Source organism: Orbicella faveolata, unplaced genomic scaffold (genome assembly GCF_042242905.1).
Source record: "Orbicella faveolata isolate gen_17 unplaced genomic scaffold, um_ofav_v1 contig_48, whole genome shotgun sequence".
NCBI lineage: Eukaryota > Metazoa > Cnidaria > Anthozoa > Scleractinia > Merulinidae > Orbicella > Orbicella faveolata.
This window is the reverse complement of record NW_028301578.1, coordinates 9,618,718-9,630,121: the sequence shown is the minus strand read 5'-3', so window position 1 is coordinate 9,630,121 and position 11,404 is coordinate 9,618,718. Positions and strand designations below refer to the sequence as shown.

The 11,404-nt window shown below is 36.4% G+C and overlaps 1 protein-coding gene across 2 annotated transcripts; it reads left to right on the top strand.

The window, feature by feature from the left end:
- Positions 1-4,323: 4,323 nt before the first annotated feature.
- On the top strand, positions 4,324-11,013 carry LOC110049016 (sushi, von Willebrand factor type A, EGF and pentraxin domain-containing protein 1-like). 2 transcript variants are annotated; one of them, XM_089280688.1, is made up of 9 exons: positions 4,325-4,562; positions 5,097-5,208; positions 5,717-6,196; positions 6,912-7,070; positions 7,309-7,560; positions 8,510-8,689; positions 9,341-9,544; positions 9,924-10,095; positions 10,875-11,013. In XM_089280688.1, exons 1-9 carry the CDS (start codon positions 4,542-4,544, stop codon positions 10,879-10,881), a joined length of 1,587 nt encoding a protein of 528 aa, XP_089136814.1. In that variant the 5' UTR covers positions 4,325-4,541; the 3' UTR covers positions 10,882-11,013. The 2 variants fall into 2 exon arrangements, with proteins under 2 accessions (XP_089136813.1, XP_089136814.1); XM_089280687.1 differs by lacking the exon at positions 10,875-11,013 and having other exon boundaries at positions 4,324-4,562; positions 9,924-10,403.
- Positions 11,014-11,404: the final 391 nt, after the last annotated feature.

The following is an 11,404-nucleotide window of genomic DNA, read 5'->3' as shown; positions in this document are numbered from 1 at the left end:
GATAAATGTCCAGAGAATGTTTTTTTCGTAGGTGACGTCGTCGATTAATTAAGGTAGAGTTCAGGCTCCTTGGAAAAGCATCCCGGTTTAATAGCCGAGGTGTACAAGTTAACAAACTTATGGGTGCATGATTTTCACAAGAAATTTATTTTTCACTTAAGGCACAAATATTCAACTGTTTGTACAGCTGTACCTCGATAAAGCAAGCGATGAAATGCGAATAATTCAGAATTTCATAGCTGATAAGGTAACCAAAGAAAACTCTACCACAAAGAAGGGTTACGATTTCTTTCCCCTTTGCCCCTTTGGGGAGTTGCAAATAAAGTATGTATGTATGTATGTATGTTTCTCGGAAAAGTTCAGAATAAGGTATAGTACATTTATCATGTGTTCATTCGATCGACCAATATCGATTATAGAGCTAATGTTTCTTCTGTGACAGTCAGCTTTCAATTGGCCTAAGCCTTACATTTACCTGTCAATTTTGAAGTAAACTAGGTGGAGTCATTACTTTCGATATTTCATAGGCCTTTTATATAAACAACTCTTTAAAAAGTTATTCGTTCGTAGATTGTTGAATAAGCGCCTTTGAATCTCATTAATGGTGATTTTGGACATTCGTCAAATGTCTTTATATATAACTGCCAATTTTGAAGTATCGTTATGCTACCACAGGAAACGCTTGTATTCTACACACTCTTTACACTCTACGAGGTTAAAATTTGCGAAATTTTGAAGAATATAATTTTTGTGCTGAAAAATTACTGACTGTTTTTCGATTCCTCCGATATCAGTATCATTACAATCACTGAAATAAAGCAACAAACAACAGATTTAAGCTAAACATTGGCTTAAATACAGAGCGAAACGATGGGCCGACAAAAAACAAACAAACAAACAAACAAACAAACAAACAACTATAATATAATGCATACTTTCGAGAATAAGCAAACATGGCAATTAAAATCAAGAAAACAAAAGCTTTGTCAATAAGGGTCAAATCGGGCTAGATTGCGTCAGATCAAATTGTCTTCATAAAAAAAACGTAAGTGAAAAAGTATACTGCCAATTTGATCTAGCGTATCCTTTGCGTTACACTTGTTTGGTTTGCCAGTGAATTTCTGCGCAGTAAACAAGTGACACTTTGAGATAAGATGTTAGACTATGGTGTCTAGTAAGCTGTAAAGGGATCATGCATTTAAGAGAAATGACCTTTCAGGGCACAGGGATTTATCCCCTCCAAAGGGTTTTGTCCCTAATCAGAAAGCGGAAACGTTATCATATAATCAATTCTGACAATCAATCATCGCCGAGTAGTTGCTTCTAGATAATTCTGGATTCAATAATCAAACGCACAGAACAAATCCAGTCAAACTATCAATTGGAAGACCAACAGGGATACTCACAAAGACTGCATGGACATAATTCTGGCTGGCTCCAACAGCTGTTGTAGCTTGGCGAAAAAGCTTCCTAGTATGGGAAGGAACTACGACTACGACCGCAGTTAACTGTGGTCCATTAGTTTCACAAGAACGGGAAAAACCCCTTTTCTTATATTTATACAAGTAAGGAGGAAGACTTTCGCTTTCCCATCTTCCGGTCCAAACGCGTAGGCAAGAAGCTGTCGAAGCAGGAGGAATCTTGAAGCTGTTCTAAAGAACTGTGAGTACGTAACTTATACACAAGTAACTAGATTAGCCCACATACATGTTAGAATTCTAAAAATCTACCTCAGCGTGTATCACTGAGCAAATGAGATGAGTTTCAGAGCACTGACGAAGGCAACGCAATGGCCGGTGTCTAGTCAAAACTGCATGTGGATGACATGATTTCGCGAAACGATTTTGACGAAACGGTATTTAACGAATTCGTTCGGGGAAAATGAAGAAAAGGGCATTAAATTTCGCGAAAACGATGTCGACAGCATTTTTTTTTTCCAAAATAAACCTGGACGTCATTAAACCTTTCAAAACAGACTCCATGGAACAGGTAAATATCTTCCTGGAGTCCGCAATGTTCCTAAACGTCCAGGTATTCAGCCCGGAAAGGGATCTTCTAGAGGAAGTCTTTGAGCCACTAACAACATCAGTTACATACGCCGGCCCTCTTCCATCCGTTTGAAATTCCTGTCACTGTTTGTAACTCGATTCTACCTCGAAGATTCATATGAGTTTTCGGTACTATAATTCTCATAAATTTCATGATAATCATTACATAAATGAATATTTTTTCTGACAAATGCTTTTCTGCTTTGCACGTACTGCAATATTAGGAGCTTGTCATTCAACCTTGATAATTTGCAACATTTATGCTCTCTGAATTATATTTGATTTTCTCAAGAGTGGGTCTTACTGAGATTGATGTTTGATTCTTTTTACACCAGAATCTTTGACATAAGTGATGTTCATATCCCTCTCATACAACTCTCTAAACGTGAATTAAAAATGAAATCTAAGCCATGGATAACCACCTCTTTAAGCTTAAGGGTCTAATTCAAAACAAAAAAACAAACTTTTCAAGAAGTACATGTATATTTAAACTAACTCTGTATATTATCACACTAAATTCAAAGTTTATAGAAATAAAATTAATCACTTATTAAAATTAAGTAAAAAGAATTATTATTACTCCCACTAAATTAGTTGTCAAGGATCTTGAAATAAATGAGCTTAGGTCAAGGCTGCAGATGCTTTTAACAATTTCTTTGCTATAATTGGATATAATTTGACAAAGAATATTCCTAGTGTGAATAAATCCCCCCTTTAGTATCTCACTGTTCCATCCCAAGATAGTTTCTTTCTAATTCCCACAGTAGCTGTTGAAATTGAAAATGAAATTATTGGGCTAATCTACAGGGCCTTGAGGCATACCAGTTGCTATTTTAAAAGCTACCAAACATGTTATATCTGCACCTGTAAAAATTATATTCAATGCGTCCTTTTCTACTGGAATTGTCCCAGATTTATTGAAAAATAGCTAAGGTTAACCCTGTTTTTTTAAAAAGGTTGAACAAGCAGGTCTAAATAATTATCGTCCCGTTTCTATTCTCTCAATGTATTCAATGAACTGTCAGAAAAGCTATTGCATAAGAGAATATTAGAATTTTTGGAGAAGAATAAAGTAATTTGTTGCAAACAGTGCAATGATTTTAGTAACTGGTCTGAAATTCTAGATTTTCATCTATTTACAAATGATGCCAATCTCTTTTATAAACACAAAAATATTAAAGTCCTTGAATGCAAAGTATACAATGAACTAGTTAATATTCATACTTGGTTAAGTGTCAACAAACTTTCACTTAATATTGATAAGCCAAACTTTGTCATTGTCTACCCTCCACAAAGAAACTTACTTTTTCATGTCGCACTCTCTTTAAATAGCACAAACATAAACCAAGAGTATACAATATAATATCTAGGTTATATTATAATATATTCTAATTTATCATGGAAAAGTCAAGTAAGTTATATTGCTATAAGATTAAGCGAATTATTGGGATCCTTTTAAACTTTGTTATTATGTGGATTCAGATATTCTGGTTAACCTATATTATGCCTAATAATATATCGCTTCTTAACCCATGGTTTAATTTTTTTGGGGTAACACCTATTCTTCAACTACCCAGCCTTTGTTTAATTTACAAAAGAGAGCAATGAGAGTGATGACTTTCTCTAAATTTCACGAGCATTCTAGTCCAATTTTCAAACACGTTAATATTGTTAAACTGCCTGATCTTGTCTTCCTTAACATTGCAGTCTTTAAGTATAAATTTCACCATCTGTGTTTTATACTTTCACACCATCTGTGTTTCATACTTTCTTCACCTAAGTCAATAAAAGACATATCTATAATACAAGAAGTGATCCTAATATGTTTTATACTTTACTTAAAGTAAGAACAATTTATGGAAAATTAGACATAAGATTTAAGGGCCCCAAAATATGAACTCGATTAGTGAAAATTTGAGAACCTTCTCTTTTACAAACTTAGAGGAATCAGTAAAAAGCGATCTTGTCAATGATTATTACTTACTTGAGTCAAGTTACGCTAATTTTGCGATTTGCTAAGAGCCAATCAATTTCATCGCTAGTTAAGGAACTTGCCAGGTATGTTACCAGGAGACACGCAATATCCTTATTTGGCCAATATAGAAAGCGAAACGTGTCGTGACATATCCTAAGAGACATTAATCTTGAAATGACGTCATAATATCAACACGCCACCGTCTACAATTTCTAACTTTCTGTTTCGGCATAGTACTGTCTTTCGACGGGTTTTGACTTCAGTGACTACAGGTTCGTTTCTAATTTCTACTTAAAAAGAGTTGGATATGATAATTTCGTTTAGTAATTGTATAGTTTTAATCGAGACACTCGCTCATAGAATGTGTGGATACCTCTTCATGCAGAGCTCTTCTTAAGCTGATATTTCAACAACTGAGGTAGAATCCGGCCCAATAGCGGAGTTAAATTCATTTGCATGAGCCTCAATGTACGAGGCTTGTACTAGTCAGCATCCTTGTGATATTATCACGGTTGTGAATGAAGCCATTGTCAGCTCAGGTAACCACTGTCTTCGAAACTACTGTCTTTTAAGTCGGGCTCAGTTTGTCATGCTCAAGTTAGTAGCGTGATTTCATCGTTCTAATTAAGAACTTAATTTAATCAGGAGTTGTCTTTGAGCAGGGCCGAAGGCATTTGATGCTTTAAGCAGCGAGAACGACTATTCAGGGAAAGTGCAACAATGTGACTACGGCTATGCCACTTAATTTACTTCCAACGGAACGTATTCCATGTGCACTTTTTTGCCGAAATAGTGGCAGCCATTTAAAATTTTAGGTGACAAGCGTAGGACAAGATTTTCTACGATATTTCCTCTTTTAACTTCGGAACACGTTTATTTATAGCGTAAGCCAACCGTGACCTGTAAGTGAGGTAATTAGCTAGAATAGATAGATTTTAAGTTTGTCATATAGCTAGAATTATTGCAAAGGTCTTCTTTGTTCTGTTTCTTTTTGGTGATACTTTTGTGCGAAAACGCCGCGGAACTTTCCCTATTGCCTTGGTAACATTATTTTACCTTTTTGCCTTACGCAGGAAGACGATTCCGATATAGTCGTGAGTGTCATGAGTGCCACCTGGTGCTGGATTTGCTTGCTGTTTTTCCTGGCGCTTGATGTTAACATGCAAATTATAACCATCAAGAAAGGTAACTTGACATGTATAGTTGCGGACTACTAGCGTCCTCCTCAGCAACAAAATCATGACCAACAGGTAGTTAAGAAAAACCCCTTTTAGCGACAAAAAATTAACAAAAAAAGAAATAAATAATCATGATAATGACAAGGACAAGGACAAGGACAAGGACAAGGACAAGGACAAGGACAAGGACAAGGACAAGGACAAGGACAAGGACAAGGACAAGGACAAGGACAAGGACAAGGATAATGATAAAGGGACAAAGAAATAAACCATGATTCAGACACTTCAGACACTTTATTGTTTGCAACAGACTTTGGGGAGGGGATAGCGAAAAAATAGCTTAAAATTTAATTACGAATTTTTACCCATGAACTGCTACCCTTTTAAGCGCGACTGATAGATTGTTGTCCAGCTTCGGGCAAAATTATGGAATTATGCCAGTAAATGGTTAGTTTCGCCCGTTAGCCGCTTCAGTTATTACCTGGAGAGTTAATTCATGCGATTTGTCTTTACAGAGAAACGCCAAGCGAAAGCTTTATTTACTTCAGAACTTCACTATCTAGCCAAACAATGTACGGAAGAAAAGCACGCCTTCTTCGCCAGCAGCTTTATAGAACTTTTTACACAACTCTTGGGTACTATTGGAGGTTGTGATGGGACAGGAAAATGCGCAATTGAAAATGTCCAAGTGGAATGCGGAGAACGGAGCATTACTCTGCGCAGAAGGGACATAGTTTATGTCCAACAGGCTTTTAATGTTCCTCTCACGGTAAAATTCGCTTTAAGAGTTCCACTGCCAAGCAATACATCCGTGGTTGGTCTGAACCAGACAACTCAACAGATATCAAGTACCATTCTAGCATCCCTAAATGAAACAGATCTGCCTTTAAACATCAGTGGTGTTGTTTTGGAATATGACTTATCAAAACCACCAGTGGTACGCATAGTTGGTCTCGTCTGTGACAAAGGACAAGTTCTTAAAGGGACAAATTGTGGTAAGACCTGAATATAAGCAACTAGAACTGGCGTTTGTTTTTATCCTACTATGTTCAAATATAAGATCCAAGATTTTTGTGTACGCCTTATCTTGTGCTGACGACCTTAAGATCCCCTACACCCTTGTCATTAGTCTACATTCTTGCAGTTGCGAACAGGGAGATGGGAAGTTTGAACTAAGGGAGGATTCCGCTTGCCCTACGGTCGCAAAAGACTTTTTTTATTTATTTATTTATTTACTTATTCCATTCTAAAATTACAAAGATAAATATAAAGTAAACAAGTAAGAGGAGAAATGGAAAAGGGCAAAAATATAGCAAGCTAATTAGATGCCCTTGTTTAATTGACAATAATAATTAGGGTAAAAAAGTTAACTTAACATAGGAGAGGAAGAGGTATGAATGAATTAATACTGAGCAAAATAATACTGGAAGAGTGCTTTTTTAAAACGTTTTCTTGTCGCTAAGTTACGTATAGATAAAGGAAAGTCATTCCAATAATAACATACAATAACAGTGGGGCAAAATTTCCTTATATTTATTCTGGAGAAACCGGGATTGAAGTGTTGCAGGGATGCTCTTCGAGTAACGTAGTTATGTTGCTCAGATACCAGAGATAAGGTGTGATTAGACGGTTTTTCATCAATTTGAATCAATTTCAGTAGTGTTAATTAACTCAATTGTAACTTTCTTTTCTATTTGTCTCATCTCTCAGTAACTTGTCCACCGGGATACTTCCTGGATACCTCTAATTGTCAGCCATGTGCAGTGGACCAATATCAACATCAAGAGGCCCAGACATCCTGTGTTCCATGTCCGTCTGGAACATCAACTTTAGGACGAGTGGCATCAAAAAGGCCTGAAGACTGTCGAGGTAACTTGGAACTGACATTTTAGGTCTATGATGGATTAGTTTTACCGGTTCTGTTTCTCAATAACTTAGCACCTTTTGAATTTCTAAATATAATGTTGTTGAGCAAAATCTACTAGCTACAATACGCTATGAAAAAAGTGTTTTAAATAATTTTAAGGCAGTGCAAGCCACTGTTGCTGATAATCAGCTGCAGCGATTTTGCTCATTTGACAAGTTGAACTGTTTTGGTCGTTTACAGATAACACTCCACCTTCCTTCAATAACACATGCCCGGGCAATAAGGTGTTCTACACCGGTAAATGTTCGTCTCATCGTACGTTACGACGATGGAAAGAGCCAATGGCGACTGACAATTCTGGCCACGTGTCTATTAGCTACCCTGCCATTCGACCTCCTGTCAACCTTAGTATCGGCCTGTACAATGTATTGTATTCCGCGATAGACAACAGTGGAAATCAAGCTAATTGCACTTTTGTAGTGCAGGTTGCAAGTGAGTCACCGCATTTTTTGTTATGAATAAAAGTAAATTATCAAAATTGTTAACTAAAATGATCTTAATTAACAATTATCATAATTATCATAAATCCTAAAAAAAGCTATTACATTTAGTGAGTTATCTTCTCCATTTAATAGGTTTTGTTTGAATGTGTTTTAGTCAGAGCCATGTGAGCCGATTAAGTAGCTTTGGAAACAGTTCATATTCTTGTATGCGATGTAAAATTGACCAGCCCAAACAATTCAGTAGTAAGAGCCGTGTAAGGGTCACCATAAAAGTAACATTAAATTGCAGTTTGATTCATGTGACGCACTTAAGAATATTTTGTTCTTTCGCAATGCCTGTAAAACACACAAGAGCCAAAAAAAAAAAAAAAAATGTTTTGTTTCGAGTTTTGTTATTTGGTCTAATCGTCGTAAAATGCTAGTTCGGATTTGGAAAGTCTCCTAATAGAGCTAGGACTTAAGTATGGTTTAAGAAGGAATCCTGCAGGATTTCGAGTAACAAGTGGACAAAAACATTGTACCGAGGTTATTTACATTGTATATCGGCAATTTCTATGCGGCTGTTTTAAGTATCGTCTCAAAAGAAATCATTTCTAACAACGCCAAATGTCGACAACAAATTTTGAAGTTCATATGAAACACACAAAAATACTGGAGAAATTAAATGAAACTGACAATGAAATTTCACCTGCGCTCCCACAATTTCTCTTAACTTTGAATTTTATTTTCTCGAGTTCTTACGGATAATTGGTTTTGGTGTTATTTCAGGCAGCTATTTATATCTTTAGCTTTTAGAAAATGCAAAAAGGTTAATGATATACCGCAAATTATTCTGGTGCAGAGTTTTTAAATTGTTCACTAAAAACTGAAACTGCTCAATTTCCTATCTGAGAGGCTTTTGTTAAACATATATTAAAGGAAAACATGCTCATTCTTAGGAAAATCATGCCCAGTCCTCCAGCCACCAATTCATGGATCTATAGCCTCTCTTTCATGCGGATCCGCATTTGGTTCCCAGGCTTCCCTTGCTTGTAACACAGGATACCGAATGGCTGGATCGCCTTTGCGCTCTTGTAGACCAGATGGAACATGGTCAGGCAACGTGACTACATGTAACAGTAAGTATTTTTATTTTATAGATATCGATGAAATACCGATATTTCTTTTAGTTCCTGAAATTTGATTTTTTTTTTCGTTCTGAGCAGTGAAGATACCATTCTTTTATCTTTCAAATATAAGGATATCGATTTCGTTATGCTTGCAGCCATGTAAAAGTTTTCTTTCAACAGTAGTGAAATTGAATTTGACCTTTGTAACTCAGAATATTACATTTTCTTAAAAAATTAAAAGTACTTACGTCATCGTTGCCTTTGCTAGAATCGTCAATAGTCGGTAGCGCGCTGGACTGCAGATTGAGCCTCCTCCTGGAAAGAGACACTACCCTCACAGTGCCTCTTTTCACCCAGGTGTATATATGGAAGCCGGTAAAATAAATGCCAGGAGTAACACTCAATGGAATTGCTGCGCCATGATAAACTTGGCTCCACGCAGACTTTTAGGCCTGTTTAGCACTTGTTAGATTTGCATAACACTAATGAAGAAACATTAACATCTTTTGTTTCTTGTGCTCATGCTTGTGCTTAATACTTTAGGGTTGAGCTTGTCTCGCAAGTGTGAAACAGGCTTTAAAGCTTTGGGAAAAGCAGCAACAATTTTATATTTACAGTATTAATATTTGTTTACAATTATTTTTTTTCCTTTCCAATCAGTCGTCAAATGTCCAAGCATCGAAGCGCCATCTTATGGAATGGTATCTCCAAGTGCTTGCCAGATACCTTCTGGTGCACATTATAAAGCTGAGTGTTATTTTATGTGCAATGTTACGGTCGGTTATCAACTTGAGGGCGTACCAATGGTAACCTGCCTTGAAAGTGGATCGTGGAGCGATGATACCACAAAGACAATTTGTAAAGGTATGACAAAATAAGTGACAGCAGAGCCACTGACCCACACATTATTGCCATTTCCTGGTATTTTTAAATCAAGAAAACGAAATAATGTTTCCTAGTTTTAATCTCTGTGAAGTAAGCGAGTATGACTGTGGCAACATCCACAATCACAACAACGACAAAAAGAAAAAAAGAAAAAAAAAATAGTAGCAAACACGGATAATGTCCTGTCGCATGGCCTTGGCAGATCCAAGGATTAGTTTTCTATATGTTTCAAATACACGTTATCGACAACTGTGTTGAAATTCAATTTCTTCAATCGTTTTCTATCAAAAAAGGCTTACTCCCTCTCTTATTGTATCTCAGATCAATATGTATTTCAAATAAACTGTTTTATCAACAGATATCCAAGCTCCCAGCATCACGTGTCCATCTGATATGGAAAATATCCCCGCAAGGCCTGGCCAATCATATGCAATTGTGACTTGGCAGATACCAGTGCCCACCGACAACTCTAACGAGCCCCTGACGCTCACCGGTTTACGGCCTCCACAAAAGCTGGATGTTGGTAAAAGGTACATTACATACAAAGTGACCGACTCATGTGGTCTGAGCACAAGCTGTGCTTTTTTCATTCATGTCAAAGGTACATATTGCAATCATCTATGTGATATCAAACAGTAACATTCATGCAACATCATGATCATAATGATCATCATCATCGTCATAAACATCGTCATCATCATCGTTTAATTGCCTTTAAAAAAGCGGTATGTATTATGTGCAGTAATTTAGGTAGGACGATTAGACCTCTAGGAAAACAAACAAATAAACAAACAAACAAAAACAAACAAACAAACAAACAAAAACAAACAAAAAATCACGAGTGTGTGACTGGGACAATTCAGTATAATTAAATTAAAAAGTCAATCGTTTTTTTTTTTTTTTTGTTAAAAATGCACAAGCATGTTGAACAAGTGTTCAAATTTTAGGACCTTGGTAGAGTGTCGTGAATTAGTTAATATTTTTACCGCAGTGATGCGATCGACAAAAAAATAGAAAAAAAAAAATAATTAAATAAGAAAAATCAGAGATCCTGACGGGATTCAAACGTTCTCTCAATTACTGGTCGGGTGCTCCAACCATTGAGCTTAGAGAGACTCAAGGGCAGCCTGGCTATTTACCAAGGTCATAGGGCACAAGCATTCTGCTCACTTCTAGAATCAGCTTTGCCAAAAGCATTACATGTTTGATTATTAATGAAATATTCTGAACTCGCTGAATAAATGATTCAAATAAAATGATCATCTTGTAAGGAGACATTAAGCATTTTTTTTTTCAATAAAAAAAACAGATCTTGAGCCGCCTAGGATTGCAAACTGTCCCGATGACATCTATAAGACGTCTAAAGAGAAATGGACGAAGGTATTTTTTCCAGGAGTCATCATCACAGATAATGTTGGCGTTCACTTATTTAAAACAAGCAGACCAAATGGAAGCGAGTTCACATGGGGAGAACACAACATGACTTATACTGCATCAGATAAAGCAGGAAATACCGCCCAGTGCCATTTCCAAGTAATCATTGGTGGTATGTAAAGCCTTTTAGGGTAACAATATGTGTTTATATGTTTTTCCACAATTAATCATAATAATTACAATTTCCTCAAATGTGATTGGTGCACAAACTGCTCTATTTTGCTCTAACTAATCTGAAAAATTGTATTCGGACAGTGTAATCGAACAGTTGGCTGTAATCGGACACCTGTAATCGGACAGTTGCAGGAGCCAATCACTCTAAGTCCTCCCCACTAAATCCACCAATAACAACATTGATTTCATTCATTATAGTAACCAATTCAAGAGACTGACTTTGTAAAATTG